General features: G+C 36.8%; 1 protein-coding gene across 3 annotated transcripts in view; it reads right to left on the bottom strand.

Moving 5' to 3' along the window:
- Positions 1-25,088, bottom strand: part of Sec6 (Exocyst complex component Sec6) — a 478,173-nt gene extending 453,085 nt beyond the window's left edge. The window contains exon 1 of one of the 3 annotated variants that reach the window (XM_090405049.1): positions 24,956-25,088. Coding sequence is in view for 1 of the 3 variants with exons in the window: in XM_090405048.1 (XP_090261174.1) it covers positions 24,858-24,865 (8 nt within the window). In the remaining 2 variants the exon portion in view is untranslated. Of the gene's footprint in view, positions 1-5,109; positions 5,159-24,857 lie in introns of those variants that run through there. The other 2 variants (XM_090405048.1, XM_090405050.1) reach the window with 2 other exon arrangements.
- Between the last annotated feature and the right edge of the window lie 205 nt (positions 25,089-25,293).

Genomic DNA, 25,293 nt, shown 5'->3' with positions numbered 1-25,293 from the left:
GCTCTAAGTATAGTATATCCTAAGAACCTACACCCTCTGTCCAAAGAGAAACTAAACTTTTCCAAAATAGAAGAAACTACAGGGCCACCTGTTGTATCTTTTTGTTGTCAAAAGTGGCAATCCTCATCAGTGCTGTGTCAACTGTTTATGACATTTGTTTCATTAGAAGAAGAGTTATAGTGCTAAGAGTGATGGTGTGTTTCGACGAACGGTCGGAAAATGAGTTTCAAACAGAGAGCTGCGATTGACTTTTGTGTTAAACTTGGTAAAAGTTTTACCAAAACACATCAAATGTTTCAAAAAGCATACGTGATGAATGCTTATCCCATACTCAAATTTACAAGTGGTTTAAGCGATTTCAAAGTGGTCATGAGATGCTTGAGGACAACGAAAAGCCTGGCCTTCCAAAAACTGGACTGAGCGAAGTTAACATCCAAAAAGTGAGCGATTTCATCAAAGAAAACTCGAAATCATCCATGAGGTTGATTGAAGATGAACTGGGGATTCCAAAATTAACTGTGCACAAGATTTTGACCGAGAGTTTGGGCCTACATAAATTGAATTCGCGATTTGTTCCCCACAAGTTGACTGACGACCAAAAGATGTATCGAATTGAACACTGCAAGGACCTCATTAAAACCGCTTGTTAGGACTCAAACTTCCTTGAAATGATTGTTACTGGTGACGAAATGTGATGTTTTGAGTATGAGCCCAAAACAAAGTGACAGAGGGCTGAGTGGAGACCAAAAGAAGAGGGGCATCCGAAAGTAAGTCACTTGAAGAAGTCCAAAGTAAAGACAATGCTGATTTGTTTCTACGAATCTACAAAGAATTCATTCCATCTGGCCAAACGGTCAATGGTGAATTTTATCTTGAAGTTTTGAAGCGATTTGTTTTGATAGCGAGATAGTGAGAATTCATCACGCACGGCATGAATATCGTGATGCAGGCAACTGGTCACTTTTGCATAATAATGCACCATCTCATTGTTCGAACATTGTGAGACAGTTTTTGAGCAAAAACCAAGTTTGTGTGTTGCATCACTCACTATATTCACCTGATTTAGCACCCTGTGACTTCTCTTCCCCGACTTCATTTGTCGATGAAAAGAAAGTGACACATCATTGAAAACGTTCAAGAGGCAGTATTTCCAAAAACCAATATAAAAAACTCATTTAACGAATTAATTGACTGTGCCAAATGCTGTATATTGAAGCTGAGGGAGAGCATATTGATTGAAATAAATTATTTGAATAATTACAATTGGTCTGTGTTTTATTTTCTATCAAAAGTTCAGTTTCTTTTTTGGACAGAGCATGTATTTCAAAATAAAGAAAATTCATTCTGAGAATTTTTGAAGTTCATCCTTCTATTCTTTTACTCCAAGAAAGAACTTCTTTTGGTTTTTGAAATTTATTTCCAAGAAAAGACTAATTCTTTAATATCTTTTTATGTCGCCAACTGGAGGAACTTTTTCTAAGCCTATCTTCGACCAGTTCCCAAGTTAGTCAATCTCTGACATGGGCAAGCGAGTTTTTTCTACCAGAAACATAAAACTGACCACAGGACCCACATTATTTCAGACAGTAGCATATCCTGTTAGGGTTAGGTACCAAGAGATGGCAGCACTTGTTTGCCAGCCTCTTCATCGGTGGCTGCTATAATTAGTGATAGACATGGGCTAGCTATCTCTGATTGGCTACCAGTGGAGATTGAACTGCCCACTCAGTCTCCAAAAGCTAGACAGGTTTTAAAGGCCTCGTCTACTCCCTATAAGGGAATAAAAGGCGTTAGCTGATTTTTTTTTAATAAATAAATAAGTTTTATAATCAGATACCGTAAAATTTCTTCATTTGTTAAATTTAGTCCCACATGGTATATGTAGTTCGTTTTCTCAGAAATTTCATTTCCATTTGAATTTGAGAATTTTCATGAACTTCCATGTTTTGCTTCTGCTTTTGGAAATCACTTGAGGAAAAAAACTGGAAATAAGAAATCATGAAGTTTTATGCACAATTGGCATTTATAAATCTGTAAATATACCAGTGACTATCTGATACAGAATTTATGAGGTTTGTATTACAAATCTCATAAATTCTGTATCAGATAGTCCATATCATTTTTATATTACAGGATTTACAATTTTCTCTGCTGAGTGAAATCAAAGAAAGGATGATTACTTTATAAAAGTAACTGCCTCCAGTGTGAGTGTGAGTGCATGCGTGTTTTTGGAATATCTCATTGCATTTTGGTGATTGTAGGAGAGATAAGAATGGAAATTCAACCTCTCCCATTTAACCTTTGCACTGAAGAAATTCACTGAATTGACAGATAACTAGAAATACTATCTGACCAAAAATATCTGGACACTCCTTTTGTAGTAGCGGATATGACTATATACACTATAACCTATATACTGGTCTCATTCAGGTATAAAAGGAAGCAAACACGCTTGCAATTTTCATACACAAACATTAACAGTAAAATGGGCTCTGAAGAGCTCAGTGACATTCAATGCAACACTATCAGAGAATGCCACTTTTGCAACAACTCAGTTTGGGAAATTTCTGCCTGCTCAATTGTAAATGATGTTATTATGAAGTAAAAATACCTGACAGAAACAACAGCACAAAATCATGATCAGACAAGGCTAGTCTACATAAAATCACAGAGCAAGACTGTCAAGTGCTGAAGCTCATGGTTTAAAAACACCTGCCCTTTGTTGAAACACCTCTGCAAAGTAATGTCAGGCACCACAAGTTCATTAGAGCTGAAGAATATGGATTTCCATGGCCATGCAGCCACATACACAAGTTAACATTAGCAAGGACAATGCCAAGCTTTAGATGGAGAAGTGTAAACCTCATAGCCATTGGACTCTATCAGTGCAATAACCATTCTCTAGGGTGACATGCTTCATCATCTGGCAGTCCAACACGAGTCTGAGTTTGGTAGATGCCAAGAGATCGTTACCTGTCCAAATGCACTGTGCAACCCATGAAGTTTGGTGGGCTTGGCCTCTTAGTTCCAGTGACGGGGAATCTTAACACTGTGGCCTATGATGACATTCTAGACATTTCTGTACTGGAACTTAGGGGCCCAATGCCCCGGTTCACAAAGCAAGGTCTGAGCAAAAATGGTTTGATGAAATGGCTTCTGAACTTGACTGGCCTGCACAGAAGCTCTGTGCAGGCCAGTCTCAATCCTTGAATACCTGTGGGATGAACTGGAACACCAATTGTGAGTCAGGCCAAATTGTCCAGTGACCATGCTCACTAATGCTCTTCTAGAAGAATGGAAGGGAATTACCACAGCAGCAACATACCAAAATCTAGCAGAAAGCCTTCAACAGAAGGCAGCAAATGGCAGACTGACTCCATATTAATGCCTTTCATATTAAAGTAATAGATGGGATGAGCAAGCATCTGGATATATCTGATCAGAGAGTGTACATAAAAAATTTTCTTCCCACAGAGTTCACATCCCAAACTTCTCCTTTCTGTAAGCATTTAAATTTTAAAAACTTCAGTAATAGAAAATATAAGTGGTTGCAGTTTTTATAATTATAAGTAGCACTACTTCAATATCTACAGTTGAGGATGGGGGGAAGAAATCTATTATTATATTCTTGACTTCCTTGGAATCGCAAGATTCATCGTGGGAGGTCAACACCAGTCAACATGAAGTATCATACCACTCCTTCAAATCATACTCCCATTTGCACTTTCACTACTCTCTCAGGCAATGCATTCCATACTCCTACCGCTCCATGCAAAAATTTCATGCCCTCTCATTCTACTACACGAAAAATCTCCTCAATGTCAATATGATAACCCTTCAACAGCTGAAATGTCTCAATCATATTTCCCTCTGTTTCTTCTATCCACCTAACTCAGCAGTCTGCATGCTCTCAGTTTAACTTCATAACCAAGATTATACAATCTGATATAATTTTTGTTATCTATCTCTGCACCCTTTCCAAGGTTACTTTATCCCCTTCAAATCCCAGTGACCACATCAGCACACAGAAACCCAGACATGCCTTGATCAAAATTTTATACAATGGGGTACCAAACTTTGTTCTCCTTATCTTTGCAATGTGTCCTCTGAATTTCAAATTTCTATCAAGAATTACCCAGAGATTCTTTGCTTCTTCCACTTCCAACACAACTCCACCAAGTGAGTATGAAGCAATCCATCTGTGGATTCCAAATTTCAAAACCTTACATTTGGTTGCATTAAACTGACATCCCCATTAATTTGCCCACATTTCTGGCTTATTGAAATAATTCTGAAGAGCCAAAACATAGCACTATTACTAATAACCCTCCTAGGCTTCACATCTGAATATCCATATCTCCCTATAGTCCTGTGACAATATCCTTGACATAAAGATGAACAGTAATGGTCCCAGGTACTGAACCCTGTGGAACTCTACTTGTAATCTTCCTACTCCCTGGTACTGCCCTCCCATATACAACTCTGACATCTATCAGAAAGCCAGTTACCAATCCAATCTTCTTCTAGTTTTACAACTCTTTGTGAGTTTTAGCTTGAAAAACAATTTTTAGCCATATTTTCTTTTCTGTAAAATATTCTTCCAAATCTTAACTTTTAAAGTTGTAAGATCTTTTTGCACATCATTAATTCATCTCTTTCTTGGTCTATCTTTCTTCCTTTCCATTCAAATATTTTTTCAACTCCTCTATCTTTTTCCATTCTTTCTATATGCCCCAACTGCTATTCTTTGTGTCTTTATATATCTTCACCATTCATTAGTTGTTCAAGTTCATTATTTGTTCTAATTCTCCATATTCCATTTTCTTCCTTTATTGGTCCATATATTTTCCTTTCAAAGATTCTCAGTCTATCTAGTCTTTTTGTGTTAATGGCCACGTTTTACATCCGTATGTTGTTATAGGTCTTATAACTGTTTTATAAAGTTTCAATTTAGAATTACGATTAAGAATCTTATTATTCTAACTTTTTATAAATATAACACTTATTTCCAGCCATGATTCTACTATTAATTTCATCTGATATATTATTGTTTTGTGTTATTAATAAACATAAATATTTAAAACTATCTACAACTTAAACTATATTCACCTATATTATATCTTGTAATATTTTTATTTATTGTCTTTCCACATTGCATATATTTAGTCTTCTGTCCATTAATTTGTAATCCAACTTTAGCATTTCTATTACGTTCTTCAAATTTCTCTTCTAAATCTTTTCTCCTGCGACTTATTATTACTATATCGTCTATATATGCACACATTTGTATTAATTTATTATAAATAAATCCTCTCATATTTAACTTTCTTATTATTGCTTCAAGTACCAAATTAAATAAACTTGCTTAAAGTACATCTCCTTGTCTTACTCCACAGTTTATTTCAAAGGGGTCCGTTAATTCCCCTTTAACCTCTTTAACTGCTTGGGATCCTTCTAATGAAATTTTAATTAACTGAATTAATTTTCCTGGTATTCCCAGTATTTTCAAACCATGTATCATTTCTTGTCTATTTCATATAATAAATGTTTGTTGGAAGGCCTGGTTGACTGAGTGGTTAGCGTATCCACTCTCCAGCCAAAAGGCTGTGGGTTTGAATCCCACCATGGCCATGGATGTTTGCGATTGTCTGTGAAAATAGTGGTGGTGGTCGGCAGTAAATGGCATTGGTGTATGATGATGGTAGCTGCGGTTAGTGGAGAGTGGTGGAGACAGGGTTGTAGAGCAGACCCTCCCTTGATGAGTCTTTGGCTCACTGGAGGTGTTATGTAATAATAATAATAAATTATGAAGTTCTATATCATATTCTAAACATTTTTCATATATATTTCGTAGCATAAATATATTATCAACTGTAGATCTTTTATTTCTGAAACCACACTGGTACTCTCCTATTATTGTTTCTATACCTGGTTCTAATTTTCTATATATCATACTAAGGTTGGTCGATTGGTAGAGCCTCTGATACTAATGGCTCATGTAAAAAGTTAAGCAAGTTTGAGTGCAGTTAGTAGTTGGAAGGGGTCAATCGTTTGATGCTGATGGCACACTCTCCCTGTCACACAATAATAGTATACTTGTACATCGTTGACTGAGCTTGCCTATCTTTTCAGAATCAGGACATGATCTATTTGATTACATTCTTTGGTTGGTGGAAATAATCCAGGTCCCCAATAATCTTCTTTGGTCAAAAACATGTACTCATTATTCTAAGTTTATTTGATATTGTTAATTGTATAAGTCTATTTCTGTTTTCACTTGTTTCTTCATGTAAACTACTTTCCAACTACTTCATGAAACATGTTCTCTTTCCTTATTTTTGCATTAAAATCCCCTAATATTATCATGGTCATTTTTATTTTTTTCACAAGTTTCTTATAAATCCTCATAAAATTGATCTATCAAATCTCATCAGTATTCTCGGTCTGGGCATATATGTTAATAAAAGTGATATTAAGGAATTTCTCTTTAATTTGTAACTTGCATTTTCTTTCATTTTTTGGTGTGAATCCTAAAATTGATTTTATGTTTTTTCTAATAATAAATCCTACTCCATAATTTCTTTGTTCTTCAGCACCACTATAATGCATAACACACCCAATTCTCTATTTACACGGTAGATTGGTTCCAGAAAAAATTATTCACCATTACTTTCTGACAGTAGCCGCATTCTTTTGTGTGAGATTGGAACGAAATCACTTCCATCACTTGAAACACTTTGGCCATCCTGTTCATACTGCAATGGTGAAATGTTTTCTTCAGTAAAAAGAACTAAATTACCACTAATTTCCAATAATTCTGAAGGTTGATTTTTTTTTTTTTATCATGAACTCTGTAATTAATTGTTGAGATCCTTTGACTAGATCTTTGTATAAATCTTCATATCGCACCATACATGATTTCAGTTCACGTTTAAACTGTTCAGCTCATTCAGTATTTGGATCATGTGTAAGAAAATGACTTTGCAATTTACTAGCCATTTGAAGCCTTTCTTTAATTAATCCTACAGTCAGTGGAATCTCTTCATCATCATCATCACTTTTTTTTTCTTTTTGATCAAGATTCTTCTGGACAGCTTCTATTATTTCGTTATCACTAACATCCTTGTCAACTATCAATTCTTCAATATCTGCAGACAAAAAATCATCAAATCCTTCTCTGCCAACTGCATGTGCTAATCTGATGATATTGAAATATTCAGTAGTATGCAAAGTACAGGGTTTTTCTTTTTCATACATCCTGGCCAAGTAGGTTTCTGGAATGCATTTCAAGTTGATGGTTTCAATTCTGATAATGCCAACTACTAAGTTTGATGTAAACGAAAATAGAAAATTTCTTCCACACATCAATAACTGTAAGTAAATTATCCTTATCTAGTTTATCCAAAGTTTGCGGGGTTAGCCTAGTGGCTGTGCGCTTTGCAACCATATGCCTGGGGAAGGAGGGTCCCAGGTTCGATTCCCCATCGGTGACGTGAGGAGCTGAAGGATCTTCCTCAGCCATAGCCAAGTTAGCCAGTCTTGGGTGTGGACAGTAGGGTTTTTCCCCAGTTTATCCAGGGGTTTTCCATCCTGCAAAGCAGGCAAAACAGCCTTGAGAACTCAACACTACAGGACATAGGATACACCAGGGAGTAGGGCTGACCACCTTATCCTGTGAATGGTTTGAGGTCCGATGATTAATAAACCCTCAACACCGCAAGGTAAAAGAGGGTAAAAAAAAGAAGATGAAATGAGATGAGTTTATTCAAAATGAACTGGAATGTTCTTCTTATGTAGAAAGTTTTGAAGGTAGCTATCACACCCTGGTCTAGCGGTTGTATTAAGGATGTTGTATTAGGTGGCAGAAAACAAAATTCCACATTCAGGTGTTCTAAAACAGGATGGACAGGCGCGCTGTCTATAATCAATAAAACTTTAAAGTCCAGATTTTTTTTCCATCAAATAACGTTTGTCTTCTGGAACAAAACACTGATGAAACCATTCATTAATCACGGAATAGTCACACGATCCTTAGCTGCTTTAAAGCCATCAACACTTTTTTGTGATTTTGCTATATAAGATCTACTTGGCATTTTTTCTCAGAAGAGGGTAGTCTAATCTGTGTTCCAAACATGATCAGGAGTGTAGCCACCATTTCAATAATTTTGGACAGTTTGAAAGAAATTCCCTAGCTGCCAGTTCATCTGTAGATGTGGCTTCTCCTTTTATTTTTAAATAATGAAGCGTGCATCTTTTCAGAAATTTTGTAAGCCAACCTGTGCTTGCAGAAAAAGCACAATTGTTTCAGGAACAAAACACAAGATATGTAAATATTTTGAATTGTAAACAAGAAACGATTGTTTAGGAAACAGCTTAACTCCTTCCAAGCAGCTTTATATAAGCGGGCCTCCCATAACAGACCAACTTAACTTCGAGGAATCAGCATAGCACCCTTCTGCTTCCAGGAACCAACGGCAAGTGAATATAATAGATCATCTGTCAGCTTAACTTTGGAAAATCATAATTACAAAAATTGATTTTTATTTTTGTTGTCGCCACAATTGTCTACATTCTGTAGTGTAGAGTAATCCATGATATTTAAAACATTGAGGGGATTCCACTCAATGTTTTAAACTCAAAATTCATGTTTAAGTACATATATACCATTCTAGGAAATGATAATTATAATGGAAATACCCTTTTTAACAGAACTGAATTTAAACAGAAATTTTAAAAATAAGCACCATTTGAACCGTGTTAAATTAAATTATACTGTGTAAAAATAGAACTGCTTTTGTTTTCTAAACTGTGTTATTTTGAAATCATGTAAAAAAAGCCATGTAAAAAGAGAATTAGATGTATAATCTTTTTTGTTTATTCTTCCTTTTTCTCTCCATCTTATTTCCTGTAATGCTGTAATATCCAATTCATATTTCTTTAACTCTTCTGCTATACTTTGCATTTTCCCTACCTGTAACACTGTTCTAACATTCCATATTCCAAAATTCATTAACCTTTTCCTTTTCGTGTGTCTTTTCCATGAAATCAGTCCGGCTTTCAATTGTTTAGCTTTCTTAACAAGAGATTTTTTTTTACAGGAATGGGTGCTTGCTCATTGCCCGACCCGGAGGACCAGGCCTCCATATTTTTGTCCCCTGGAGGCAGGATGGCCCAGTTATACCCTCAGGCACTGGGTACCCATTTTAGTTGCCTCTTATGACATGCATGGGCTACATTGGGACTATTCTTTAACCCTGGTCACCACACGGGGAACTAATCCAATCTACTAACCTGATATATAAACCCAAATGTTGCAACTTAGAAACCACCCTGTCAAATGCCATTGGAAAAAAAAAAAATGACAGTATGCCTTATCCTCATTCACTGCTTGTTACTCTATTGCGAAAGGTAATCAGAGTACTAAAACAAGAGCACCCTTTAATAAATCCATGCTGGCCTGCATAAATAATATTGTTCTCTTCTGCCCAATTCTGCACATGAATTCTTACCAATTTCTTCAAAATCTTAATTACAGAAGAAATATAAACACTAAAGTAGCTGTATACAAGACTGTGTTCAAACCAATTTTAACTTATGGATCTGAGAGCTGGGTCAGAAGTAAAACACTTGACCAAAGACTAGAGACCGCAGATATGAGAGTCCTGAGAAAGATTAGAGGCGTGAACAGATGGCATCAATGGCAATATCATATTAAAAATGAGGATATTAGGAAAGAACTTGACATTGTCAGCATCCAGGAATGCGTTAGCAGAGCTAATCTCAGATGGTATGGTCACTTAAATAGAATGGGAGAGGAAAGATTAGCAAAACAAGTGTTCTCTGCCAGGTTGGCAGGAAAACGACCCAGAGGAAGACCAAGATATAGGTGGATTGATACGGTACAAAGTGCCTTAGACGATAGAAATATAAGATCTGATAATGTTGGAGTCTTGACAAGTAACAGACTGATTTGGAGGAAAATTGTAGATAGGAAGTTAGTAATGATGTAATTTTTTCATGTAGTACTGTCATATCCTGTACACCCCTTGAGGGTACATGGCAGGAATTTGATGATGATGATATAAACAGGCCTATATACTTTTGATACCTCCATTTTATCACCATCCTTATATAATGACACTATCTCACACTCCTTCCACACTGGATAAACCTTTCCTGTTGCAAGACTTTCATTAAACAGCCAAGTCAAGTCAATGGCACAATCAGTTCCATAACGCATTCCCTTAAAACATATGGTGAAGTTCCATCTTGTTCCCTTGCCTTACTGACATTTAGCATCCTCAGTATTCGGAATGCATCCTCTTCATTCACTTCTAACACTTCACCACTCGCTATCCTTCTAGGAATAGAGTCTACTGAACCAAGATGGAAAGAACAGAAATCAAAACTGAAATATTGAAACAAAATCATTTATCACAAAATCACAAAATCAGCATAATATTTCAAAAAGTAAAATTTTTTTTTCCCTGTCCCTGATTTAAAATAAGATATTAATGAAGATTTTATATTCCATTAAGAGAGTTCACGAATACTACTTTTATACAAAAATTTCACAAAATTTTGAAACTAGAATGCTCCGTGTATTGAGGAATTTGTAAGCATGTGCCCTCCTGATGCAAAAAAGGACATGATATACAGCATCAAAGAAGCTCCCAACAGATGTGCAACATGCACAAGACAGGCCAGCATGAGCATGTTAAATTCAAACAGTTCAATCAAAAACTGATAAATTAATTAGCAAATTCTGTGAGAAGTTTTTGGTATTGAGATCACATTATGATGTAAATAACGAGTAATAAAAATAAGCAATTAAAACCCTTAATTAAAAAATAAAACTAAGCAATTAATTGCTTATATTTTGCAAAAGACAAGGTAAGATTGAGGCTTCAAATTATAAGCCAATCTATATGTTTGGGGTTATAGTCAAGATATCAAAAGGGTTGGCATGGACTAGGATCTGCAATTGGGTTGATACCAGAATTCTCTCTCTCTGATGGTTAGCATAACTTTGCTAAAGGAAAATTATGTTTTAGCAATTACAACAATGTAACAACTGCATTGGATAAGGGAGATGCATATACAGTATCATATTTAGATTTTACAAAATGCCTTGGACATATTGCAAAAAGTTGATAACACTGGAAATTATAACAAATGAGTATTCTGCACAGGAAACTGGCTGTCTGATAAGCATCTGCAAGTTTGTATAGTAGAGTGCATTAAAACAGAATAGGCATTAGTGGTGTACTCCAGAGGGTATGTTTTGAGCCCATTGCCATTTCACTTGTATGTAATGATATCAAAAGAGGTTTAAATGTAAGCACAAGAATTAATAGTAATTTATCAATACATATATTTGGGCCTGATTTTAACATCAGTGCACAAGAAAATTCAAAGGTGGAGCATGAAGAATGGATGGTTATTCCCTTTTTTTTTTTTTTTACATATATGAACCACGTTCTAGAGTGCCACCATACAATGAATGGTAAAAAAAAAATCAATAATTTGACTTATAACAATGCAAGAGATGATAATTACTAAATAATGCAAAATAGATTTAACTTAACATATATATTTGTATTAGTATAAAATGTTCGTCCTTGTATCAAGGGCATCTTCAGTATGACTTTAAAATTAAACAACAAGAACAGAAACTAGTATAGTCAGTAATGACACATGTGAACTACATGTACATGATGTAGAGCTATTTTTTCATAAGAAGGGTAATTTAAATATATTGTTTCTATTTAGATTTGGTTGATGTAAAAGATCTCACAACTCTCTTTATAAATGTTCCAGATCATTACTTTTATGGAGAACCTTAATTTTCTTCAAAGAACTCATTGTATAGTGGTGATAGCATGCTCCACAAATCCCAATTGCTCTGGCTCTAATGTAGTCTAAATGTTCATCATGGCTGCATATATATCTATTTAGCCAATGTGTATTGGACTAGAGAATACTGTAGTCAGTGTCCATGCTATGCCAGGCCAGGTAGACTTATTGTGGGTGATGTAAAAACTGGTGTTTCTGCAGTCAATTTTAAACCAAGTATCCTGTTTTGTTCAAATAAGAATGGAAACAATCACTCTCATCATGGTAAACACTGGCAGGTGGAGAGGGAACTATCTTTGGTGGGGAATCACCAGGAGAAGATTTTGTTAACGGTGAAGAATGTAAGAAATAAACTTTTTTTAAGCAATTTTGAAATTGCTTCAAGATGGAATTAGGACTTGCCATATGAGGTTAGAGCTCCTATACTGGCTTGTGAAGTGTGTGTTTAATCTCTTTGAGATGAAGTCATTCTGTAAACATGATACCTTGGATGTGTCAAGTTTCATGAGATCCTCAAGACTGAAGCAGACATGTGTCCATATAAATAATTATTTGGTGATGTCCATTTCTTGAGATGGACTGAATTTTAATGTATATAATGGCCTGTGAAAGGGACTTTACGATGAACAGAATTTAAGTACTCGAGATGAGATACAGGAAAGGAGAAGACAATCATGAAGCTGATGCACAGGTGCAAGATGTTAATCTTTTAGGAAGGAAGGTAGGTAGAGATGCTTCAGATTCAGGCCAGATGCAAAAACATCACCTACTCGTGCAGCATATCCAAAAGGAAGATTGTGGTAGTATTGAAGAGAATAAGCAGTCTGCTTCTGCAAATGAAGTAGCCCAATTGCATGAGAGTAGTCAAATAGTTCAAATATGTCAGCAGGGAACTCTCCTGGAATAACAGCTGGAGTATCTGCCCACAAGCCATACACTAGTAAATGTTAATTAAAGTCAAAAACTGATCATGATGTCTATATGTATGCTGTAAAGATAGGATTTTAATTTTTGTCAGTAATTCCAATGGACTTTTCACAGAAGACTGTGAGTGATACAAGTGCTTAAAAGAAGAGCTAGGAATTTGGCTAGGCAGTAACCAGTTAACTATGGGTCTGAAAGAAACTTCTCTATGGATTTTGGAAAGCCACAGAAATAAGAGGTTCTTCCAAAATGGCTTACCAAAATCCATAGAAAAGTTCCTCTCAGATCCATAACTGACTGGTTACTGCCTGGCCAAATTCCTTCAAATTTTTGATCATCAAAGTTTATCACTATGCTGAGTAGAGAATTCAGTATGTTTATTTGGCTATTTGTAAGGTGCTGAAGAATCTCTTGCTATGTAAGTTTGATCTATTATTATTATTAACATTCAACCTCCATGGAGTCAGAGACTTATTGCGGGAGGTAACACTATTGCACACAATGCTCATCCAACCATGCCTTCAATTGATTCAATGTGTCTATACCCATAACACACTCAAGCAATGCATTCCACTCACCAACTACCCTCCATGCAAAGAACCTACTCCTCACTCCTCTGTTCACACTCTCCTTATATAGTTTCCAGCGATGGCCCCCTTGATCTACTCCCCTCTCCCATTCCAACCTGATAACAACCCCTGACTAGCTTATATGTCTCAATCATATTCCCCCCCCCCCTCTTCTTCCTATTCATGAGGCTCTGCAATTTACATTCTTTCAATCTGTCCTCATACTCCACATTCCAAAGACCACACTACTTTTGCGAATCTTCTCTGGACCCTTTCCAACATATCCTCGTCACCATGAAAACCAGGCAATGTGTTCCCTGAATTTCAGTCCCTGTCCACTATCACTCCTAGATCTCTCATCTCCTCTACTTCCGTTAAAGTTTCCCCTACCAAGTGTATACTTTGCATCCCATCATTGCCTACCAAATCTCAAAACCTTACACTTTGCAACATTGAACTGAAAGTTCCACTTACCTGCCCAATCATGCAATCTATTCAAGTCCTCTTGTAAGGAAATAACATCAGCTTGACTCTGCATTGCATTCCCCAGCTTTGCATCATCTGCAAACAGCTGGATATCACCAGTTAAACCAAACCCAATATCACTAACATACAAAATGAACAATGGCCCCAAAACACTGATCCCCCTGTGGCAAACCACTGGTGACTTTTCTCTTTTGGGATACTGCACCCCCATATGCAACTTTCTGATACCTATATGACAGCCAGTCACTGATCCAACTCAGAAGTCTGTTATCCAATCCCATCTGTTTCAATTTATTTAAGAGCTTATCGTGTGGCAGTCTATCAAAAGCCTTTGCAAAATCTAAGTACACCACTATATATGCATCTCCCCTGTCCAAGGTATTTGTCACTTTGTTATAGTACATAAATAAGTTAGTGAAACATGTTCTCCCCTTAACAAGCCCATGCTGATAACCACAGAAAATACTGCTGTTATCAACCCATTTCTGTATCCTTCACCAATCTCTCTAGAACCTTTACCACAACTCCAAATATACAGACTGACCTATAATTTGAAGCTACAGCCTTATAACCACCTTTATGCAGTGGAAGGAGGATAAAATTGTTAGTTTTACCCTCCTTCCACTCCCTTGGAACTTGTGCTGTTGTAAGACTCTTATTAAACAGGCATGCCGCTACCGCAATTCCCTGGAACATTCCCTTAAGATATGTGGTGATATGTCATCAAATCCTATTGCCTTATTGACATCAAGTTTATTTATTACCTCAAATACCTCTTGCTCACTCACAATTAAGCCATCCTCTCCTATGTCCTCTACACTTAAGTTCCTCAAGATTCCACCCTGAAGGATAAAATACCCTTATAAATTGATCACTGAATACCTCAACAATGTCTTCTGCAGAAGTTATCATTCTACTGCTTTCATCCTTTAACTTCATCTTACCATGTTCATTCGTATCCTTCTACTTGCCACATATCTAAAAAAAACTCTCTAGGGTTTTTCTTTGCCTGATTTGCCAATTTCTGCTCATACTCTACTTTTATTTTCCTTAATAACTGAGTACATTAATAACTTAATAACCTGGAACATTCCCTTAAGATGCGTGGTGATGTGTCATCAAATCCTATTGCCTTATTGACATCAAGTTTATTTATTTCCTCAAATACCTCTTGCTCACTCACAATTAAGCCATCCTCTTCTATGTCCTCTACACTTAAATTCCTCAAGATTCCACCCTGAAGGATGAAATACCCTTCTAAATTGATCACTGAATACCTCAACAATGTCTTCTGCAGAAGTTATCGTTCTACTGCTTTCATCCTTTAACTTCATCTTACCATATTCATTCTTCCTTCTAATAAATAAACATATCTAAAAAAACTCTCTAGGATTTTTCTTTGCCTGATTTGCCAATTTTTGCTCATACTCTACTTTTGTTTTCCTTAATAACTGAGTCACTCTCCTGGCTTGTTCTTTATACTCTTCATGTGACTGATTATTACCATTATTCATCTTGTACTTCCTCCCAAGTACCTTCTTTTTCCAGATTTCATTTTTAAGCTCCACATTCATCCATTTTACACCTACCTTATTCAACCTTTTAGCCTTTGGAATACAGTCGTACATTGATGCTGTTATGTACTTCTTTGTCAGTTCCCATGCAGCATTTATTTCCTTACCTCAACTCCTTGTTCCACATTATAGCTCCAAGCTGTCTCCTAAGTTCGTCATAATCACCAGCCTTATAATTCCACATATAGCTTCTCCTCACAAAAGTTTGCATATGACTAGCCACAACACAGGTGATTACTTCATGATCACTTTCACCAACTGAAGGAAAATGTGAACCCCCCCCCCTCTAACAATCACATCCTCTGATGAAATGATGAGATCTAGAACTCTCGAACCTCGCGTGCCCTTCTTTATGTGCTGCCTGAGATAGTTATCTCTCAAGAACTTGAGAAATTCATTTTACTTATTCCCAGATACTATCTCTTCATTCCAATCTCTACCACCATAATTAAAATCACCTATAATAATTACACTTCCTTTATTCACTAATCCAAGTTGTTTATACATTTCTTCATCACATTCCCAGGCCTATAGCAACATCCAACTAAATATGTCTTCCTCTCAACCTCCACATTACACCACTGCCACTATTTCCCCCTTTCATATCTACCTTATGTGGACTTAATTCTCCTGCTATCATCAGCAGCACTCTCCCCTCCCTTCTTCCCCTTTCTATCCTTGCGAAAAATACTGTACCCTTCCATTTCTATTCCCATTACGATATCTTCATTCAACCATGTTTCACTTATTCCAATGATCTGAGGGCGAATAAACTCAATCACTGAAACCATTTCATCCTCTTTATTCCAGATACTTCTGGAATTTGTAAACAAACACAGCAGTTCATTCCTAGGTCTATAGTCAGTCCTACCCAAGCCATGTGTTGGTTTTGATTTCCCCACCACACCTGTCCAATCACCTTTATCACTGTTTACCACATACATCTGCTCAGTCTCAACCTCTTCGCCCACATCGCAACACACTCCATCTTCATACACACGTTCACTGCCACTTTCAACATGCACTCTCTCTCTATGCCATGACTGTCTGTCCACCTGAGCTCTCCCCCGTTTCCCCGTTCCTCTTGCATTCCCATTCTCTCTTCCTCTCTCACACACTACTACTGTTTCCACTGCCAAGCACTTCTGTCTCTTCGATACAATTCTCCTGATTTTTCCTTTCATCTCTTTCTTCTGATCTCTGGCTGCATCTTGTAAAAGAAAAGATTTTATTATTATACTCAGAAGTGTCCATGACCACTAAGCTGTTCCTTTATCTGCTTTTGTAACAGGATTTTAGAGCTCTGATTTCCAGCAAAAATAACCAGCAATGGTCCAAAACAGACCACTGAGGCCTCTACTGACTTTCTTTTATTTTGCAAAATCTAAACAAACAAAAGTATATGCATTTCTCTCTCGTCCAATACAGTTGCTACCTTGTTTTAACAGGCAAGTAATTTTTTTTTTAATCCAACACAAGACATTAACACATGTTAATCAGTACCATATGTGGGCAAGTGGTTAATGAGATAAGAAATCTATTAGTTTTCTGAAAAGCTGGAAGTTGTATTCATTGGGGAAAAGAGCTGTTCCAAAGAACAGAGCCAGATGAAAAGTTAACTGAATGAGTTTTGGAGTGGAACTGTATGGTTATTAACATGTGCTGTTTGTGTTCTTACATGATTAGAGGAAAGCAGACAAATGTAATGTCTGGTTCAATGCCCATGAAAGTATCAGGGAAAAAAAAAAAAAAGAATGCAGTAACAGAGTATCCATGAAAAGTGACTGGAAGGAGCCTGTGAGCAAGAGAGGAATGATATATTAGGTGGCCTGCCCTTTTCTGTACACAATCCAGAACTCTTAAGGTTTTTGGATGCATCACCCCAAACATGAGAACTATTCTAAGATTCATCATATTTGGGATTTATAATGACTTAGGAATTCAGTAGGAGAGAAGCAGTGTCTTGAATGAAAAAGTATAAGTTTTTGGAAGCTGAGAAAGATATGCATGTGTATTTATACCAAGATAAGTTAGTTGTGAAAGTTGTCCTAAAAAGATGGGAAATCTATCTTCTTAGGCCTTTAGAAATCTGGAAATCAAAGTATAAGGGAGCAAAGCAGGATATTTCTTCTGGATAATAAGAACAGAATATGTTTTCATAGCACTGAAATTCACTAGATTATCTTCAACTCACTTGAGAATGGTTAAAAGATCACTAAAACACTAGTTTTGGAAGATCTAGAATCATGAATCATTTTTGAACTCTGCTATTTCTCAAATGAAGAGTACTGTCAAAGCAAAAAAAAAAAGATAGGATTTGGGGGTTAGAAAGTCATTGATATACAAGAGAAAATGTATGCAAGAGTACAAAATCCTGGGGGGGGGGGGGGTATTTCAGCATTGATAAAGAAATCCGATGAAAATAAATCACTCACCATAACATATCAAAAACAACCAGAGAAAGCTAGCAATCCAGTCACAAAGGATAGAGAGACTGTAGGATGCTAATTCTCAGTAAGAAGATCTTGATGCCAGACACAATCAAATGTACTGAATATAACAAACATGACAAGTCTCTAAAAAGCTATCCATGGCTTTTGTCTACAGGGGGAGGGGGGTCTGATAAATACATAAAACAAAAATTATATCATTCTCATTTTTTCTCAGAGGACTGCAAATGATGCAGCAGCATTGTTTTGTATAACACTTCATAGGTAGAATAATGCATAAATTACATGGTTCTACCTCAATTCCTTCATGGTGATTATCACAACTTTTCAGCACACCTTTGTGGAGGTCTGCTGGAGAATAAGAATGTAAGAATTCATATTTGTAGTTACTAATCAACTGATGGGTCTCATGGTACTGAATCTGGCTGCCAACATAAGAATGTTAGCAACCAGTAACTTCAAGTACTGAGGTGAGAGCAATAGGCCAATAATCAATGCTGTGGGACAGATGTCAGATGAGGTTGACAACTTATACAGGCAACAAAGAATGGATGTTAATTCTGGAAGGAGACTGTTAGGAGACATTAATATCACGGCTACTTAGCACTTTTCCAATGCCCCTTCTCACTGGAAGGTAGGAGAAGACAGACTGTGGGTAGTTCACAGAATGGTGAGATATTTGCCTTGGTTGTCTACACAAGAGTTGGAAGGAAAGACTGATGTCAAGAGATCTGCTTTATCTTCAGATGTTTCCATTATACCATCAGGATAAAAGAAAGAAATATGAAAAGGCAGAAGTTTTGCCCAATAGCCTTGGCAAGGGACCAGAAGGCTTGATTAATATATGGGCAGGAGAGAAGCTCAATGTATCTGGCCCTCACAAAGTGGTCTTTGTGAGATTATATGGAAAATATATAACTTCTGCATTAATTCAACCTCGATATCTTTCTAGGTCTAGCTCATAATGACGAGACCTTAATAAAGGTTAAAACTAGTCTGGGTAGTGACATACCTTTAATGCATAACATTAAAAATCTCTGTAATGATGCACACTTTACATTATGGAATACTAAGGCAACTGATATAAAGTCATCCATTTCAATACCCAATTAGTCTAGTCATGAGGTTATTTCATGCACAAACCTTGTTTGCTTACACTTGGTTAAATGATTAAACAAGAATATAATTTCTTGGTATGTACAATCTACTTCATTTATTTATTTATTCATATGGAGTTCCCTCCCTTTTCTCTCCCATCCCTACTGGGGAAAGTTAAGCCCCCTCATGGGGGGGTTAAGTATTTATGGCTGTAGATCCATGTGCTCACGGGGCTGGTTTGCCTGCTTGCGGGATGAAAAACCCCAGATAAACTGGGGGGGGGCATGCTGTCCACCCAAGACCGGCTAACTTGGCTATGGCTGAGGAGGATCCTTAAGCTCCTCACGTCGGCGGCAGGAATCGAACCTAGGACACTTCTTTCCCAAGCATATGGTTGCGAAGCGCAAAGCCACTAGGCTAACTGCACGGACAATTAACTTAACCAAGTAAAACATTTTTCTAAATGGTCAAGGGTTTCTGTCGGTTACACAATGGTAAACAATGAAGCAATATCAAATCTGACCATATCAAAATTTAAGTTTTTTTTCTTTATTATTTGATTTTTATGGTGCAAAGACATCAAAGGTCATACCACACCAGGACATAGGTCACAGCAATACATATGGTAATCAGTTAGTAGGACAATCACAAACATACATGCACTTGGTGGGATTAGAACCCGCAGCCTCTTGGCTGGAGAATGGATATGCTAACTGCTCAGCAACCAGGCAGGCTTTTTTCAAGATTTAAAAGTAAATAGAATTTTAACGAAGAAGGGAAAGTTATCTAATTATCTGGGAAGTATGCCGGTGCGGACTAATTATGCGGTCAACTACAAAATGAAGAGGAGACTATATATGAATTTTTGAGACACCATATATTTGGGGAAGGGTGGGGTGTTTTGGTTGGTAAATCTTAGTTTTCTAGTATTTTCTTTAGGCCTAACAGGAAAACTTCATTTATACACTTTCGTGTCTTTGAGATTTAGTGAAAACCTTATCTACAACTAGGTAATTAGAGGAGTCTTTACAGAAGATTAATTTTCTTGTATTCTGTCTGATCCATAATATTTGATGCATTACTCTTATCTGTTTTGACTAATAATATTTGTAAAAGCTTGGATGTTATCAAAATACCAGCCACATCCAAATGAATGTTATCAGCCACTGTAAACTGATCCCTATATTCAATAATGGTCATGAGTTCTAGCACAGGTACCTGTACCAAATTAATGACTACAGCTGACTGTGCCGACTACATCTTCTGAAAGTTACTATGATGATAAATTCGATATTATGCAATATGCAAAGTACTGTCCTCTGTTTTACACAATGCTCTGTAACCACTTTAAGGATGAAGTTGAAACTTGAAACATAGCTTTCAAATCTTTATCATTCAAAGATCTTATTGATAATGCTCCATGACATTAAGAATCTAATGCCTGACCATTCAATCAATTACAAAATTACAATGATTTAAAATTTAAAAGCAGGCTGATTAAATACAAAATTACATTCGGAAGACCAAAGAGTCACTGCCTGTTTTTAAAATCCAACACTAGGAAAACCTCAGAGCCTTTGCCAGCCCACTAAATGAAATGATAAAAGAGTCAAGCTTAACTACAAGCCAAAGTTGAAACAATTATAACATTGCTGAGGCGATTGACTAAGGTAGTCAGTCGCCTCTGGAATGTTGAATATGAGGATAGATTAAGAAGATGCAATTAACAGTCTAGTGGGTAAGAGGAAGACGGATGATATGATAGAGAACTACAAGTTACTAAGGGGTTGTTATAGGATCAATGTTGGAGAGGTTCTACAGAAAAAAGTGGGAGATCAGGGGAGAACCAGAGGTCATCCCTGAAAATTGTATAAAGAGGGTATGAGCAGGGGAGTGAGAAGCAGGTTTTTTGCATGCAGAGTTGTGAATGATTGGAATGCCTTGCATGAGAGTGTGGTATTTGCAGAGAATTTGAGTGTGTTTAAAGTGCGATATGATAAGCTGTGTGAAGAACCTCTTCACACAGCTTATCACAGAACTCATCAAAGAACCTCTTAGATGGGTCTTTGACTCCATGGAGTCTTGGGTAATAATAATATCTCTGTTGTCATTCCGTCATATATCTCTTTCTTCTCCTATCATCACCAAATGAACATTGCCAGATAATTCAAATGAAGCTGAATTAATACCTCATATAGAGGAAAAATATGACCTCACTTAGACTATTGTGTGCAGGTTTTGTCACCTGGTTTCTTTGGTGATCTTTATACATTGGAGAGAGTTCAAAAGAGAATGTTAAAAATGATGTCAGGATTGTGTAATGATATAGACTGAGAATTTGTGGACTGTAGATAGCAAACAGGAGAAGAGGGGATGATATATTTGGGACTTACCAACTTCTGAAAGGGTTATACAGGATACCATTATGCCAGCTTGGTTGGCCAAGTGGTTAGCATATTCCGCTCTCCAGCCAAAAGGCTGTAGGTTCGAACCCTGCTGTGAGCATGGATGTTTGTATTTGTCTGTGAAAATACTAGTGGTGGAGGTGGGCAGTACATGGTGTTTGTGTAGATGATGTGGTTCTCTGTAGTTGGTGGATTGAGTGGTAGAGACTGAGAGTTGTAGAGTAGGTGCCCTCCCTCAACGAACTTGGAGGTGTCTTGTAATAATAATAATTTAGAACTTTGAAAACATGGTCCAACAAAATGTTCGACTAATTAGTGACCAGGTCAAGTGAGAATCAAAATGAAACTGAAGATTAACAGCTAGATGCTGTTAGACCAAAATGTGTCCTTTAAATGTTAGATCCTTATCCAACATCACCCCAAGATCTTATTTCCTACACCTCCAACAATATCTCATTACCAAGAGTAAATTTTACATCCCCATCCTCGTTTTTCAAATTTTAGAACCTTACATTTTGCAACACTGAACTGACATTTCCTATTCAACTCTTCTTGTAAAGCCAAAACATCTACTTCTACTGCTCATAGTTCATGCCAACTTTGCATCATCTGCAAATAACTGTTCAGATGTTTACAGGTTAAAGAGCAATGGCACTAAAACAGATACGCGAGGCACACCATTAGTGACTTTTATATTCTCGGATATCGTTTCCCCAGTACACAACTTGTTGATATCTATTACACAGTTAATCCAATGTACTATCCTAATATTCAACTCCATCTGCTCTAGTTTGATTATCAACTTATCATGCAGTAATCTATCATAAGCCTTTGCAAAGTTGCCCAAGTATACTACTGTATATCTATCTCCCATGACCAATGCTGCTATAACTTTATTGTAATAAGTATGCAGATTACTAAATTATGACCTCCTTTTAGCAAATCTGTGCTGTCCCTCAAAGATAATACCATTGCTGTCAACCCAAGTCTGGATCCTGATTCTCACCAGCCTCTACAACATGGGCATCCGTAGAAAATTTTCCGGGGGGGGGGGGGGGGAGGCAAAGCTTGGAGACAAATAATTATATCAATAAATTTTTATTTAATTGTTTAATTTTTTTTTCCACAAGTAAATCTGGGGGAGGGGGAGAGGGCCCATTGTGGATGCTCATGCTCTACAACACTTAAACCACAAGACCTGACAAACAAATTGGCCTAGAATTTGATGCTTGAAAGTTCTAACCCCTTCTTTATGGAGCAGCACAATCTTGTCTTCCTTCCACTCCTTTGGAACTTAACCCAATGTAAGACTCATACTGAACAAATACGTCAAGGATGACTTAAACTCCCTGGCTCATTTCTTCGAAATACATGGTGATATATCAAGTCCCACAGCTTTATTAATATCAAGTTTGCTTATTTCTCCATATACCTCTTCCTCACTCACAGTCAATCTCTCCTATTCATCATCCACTGCTCTAAAACTCTCCCTGATGTCAAATTCATAATGATGAAAGACCTTTATGAACTGTTCACTAAATATTTCAACTATATATTCCTCAGCATGTCCTTAGACAATTTTCTCCAATCACTGCCATTCTACCATAATCATTCTTTTTTTTTTCTGGCTATATATCGAAAGGATTTCAAGAATTATTTTTGATTTCATTAGCTAACTGCTGCTCATACTGAACTTTTGCTACATTTACCAACCAAATCAGTCTCCTTGCTTGTTCTTTGTATTCCGCATGGAGTTAATTATTACCACTACTCTTATGTTGCTCCATTATATCTTTTTCTCGGTACTGCATACTTGATCTTTTCATTCATCCATTTCACACATACCATATTTAACCTTCTGACCTTTGAAATACATTTAGACATTGCTTCTACTAGATAGTTCATGAAAATCACCCAAAAAGCACTGTTCTCATTTCCACTCAACTCCTCATTCCATGCCACAGGTACAAACTGTCTCCTGAGCTTCTCATAATCACCAGCCTTGTAGTTCTCAGTACACCATTTCCTCACATGGTTGGAAACCACCCAAGTAATCACTTTATGGTCACTCTCACCTAAATAGAGAGAGATTTAACACACTCTCTTACATACTGCCTTGCATAGTTGTCCCACAAAAACTCAAGAAACTCATTTTCTTTACTTCTGGTTGCTATCTCATCATCCCAATCTACATTGATGTAAGTAAAATCATCCATAATGATTTCCCTTTTTACTGATGTAAGTAAAATCTCCTTTTCATCCATAACATCTCCCTTTTCCCATTTGCTTATAGATTTCTTAGTCACTCCCTCCACATTACCAGGTCTATGGAAGCATCCAACAAAGTATTTTATTTTATTCACCTCTATTTCACACCATACTGCCTCAAAACTATCACCACAATTTCTCCAATGCATCTCTATCTTGTATGGACATAACTCTTTTTATATCATCAATAACACTCTACTTCCCTTTCTACCTTCATGAAAAATATTATACCCTTCTATCTCTACATTCCTGCCAAGATGCTGTCCTCATCCAACCAAGTCTCACATATTCCAACAGTTTTGGGGTGAACGAACTCAATCAATGCAACCATTTCATTTCCCTTGTTTTTGATACTTGCAGCATTTAAAAATAAATGTAACAGCTCATTCCTGGATCTATAACAAGTTTCACTGATAACACTTATCAGATGTGACTTCTACATACTTTGTTTGAGCCATTTCTTTTTTTTTTTTTGTCTTACTCATCCCAGAACCATCTTCAAATACAACTGCTTTCCCTGCATCTCAGGTAATCTCCTTCCTTTTTCATCTACACAAACATTCACATCTTCTTGGAACATCAACCTTTCTCATGCTGTGTCCGCTTGTCCATCCTTAGTTTTCCTGTTTGTCTTACACACTTGTCCTCTCATTCCCTACATTCACTACCCATTTCTTCATTCATAAGCACCACTTCAATTTCTTTTAACTTACTCTCCTGTTCTTTCACATCGGGTTTTTTTTTTGCTTACTCAGATTCAGTTTCTGCACTCATTACTTTCACTTTCAGCAGCAGACTCTCCAAATGACTCACACCAAAAACCATATAAATGCAGTCTGTCACTTTTATACAGTTCAGTTCTTCCTTCAAACTCATTCGAACCATTAACAAACTGCACTCACGCATTTCCACCAACATATTCATAATTCTTGCTCTCCACCTAATCCCATCACTATCATACCATGGCAGCACAATGACTACTCGCCCCCCCCCATCACACTGTTGTCTTTTATCCTTCTCAACAACCTCCTGATAACCAATCTGTCATTCTCCTGGTTTCTAATAATCGAATCTCCATACAATGCAACTCACAGGTCTTTCTGCGAACTCCCTTTTTCGAACAAGTCCTTTAGATTATGAAAGCAGAAATAGCAATCTGATAGGAATACCTGTGATATATCTAATATAATTAATAACACTATGCAGCATCCCCAACGTTGCACTCACTTTTCCATTACGATCAGGAAATATGTATCCCGAATTTATCACTACTTCCAATATTTTGTGAAATTGCACAGTCTTGTATCACGGCTAATAGAACTTACCAACTAAGACCTATTTCAAATATGTACACGAATGAAGTAGGGTGGAACACAAATTTGCAACTAAATCCATTTCACTCAGACATATTTCGGCAACGACAAACTAGACCACCCATACCTATAGTTCACAAACATGACCCCAACAGCATCACAGAGCGCCATCTTCTTAAACAATTTAAGAGTGGATAAAAGCGAATAAATATTAAAACACCAATTACTGTAACTTCTGAATAAGGAGAGTTGTCAGAAATGAACACCTTGAGCAGAAATAGTAAATCCAGTGATGCGCATAATATAGAGAACTACCATATGGTACTTATTATTATTATTTTATTTATACA

Source organism: Typopeltis vanoorti, chromosome 15 (assembly GCF_054136105.1).
Source record: "Typopeltis vanoorti isolate ZY-2024b chromosome 15, IOZ_Tvanoo_1.0, whole genome shotgun sequence".
NCBI lineage: Eukaryota > Metazoa > Arthropoda > Arachnida > Uropygi > Thelyphonidae > Typopeltis > Typopeltis vanoorti.
This window is presented reverse-complemented; position numbering and strand designations above follow the sequence as displayed.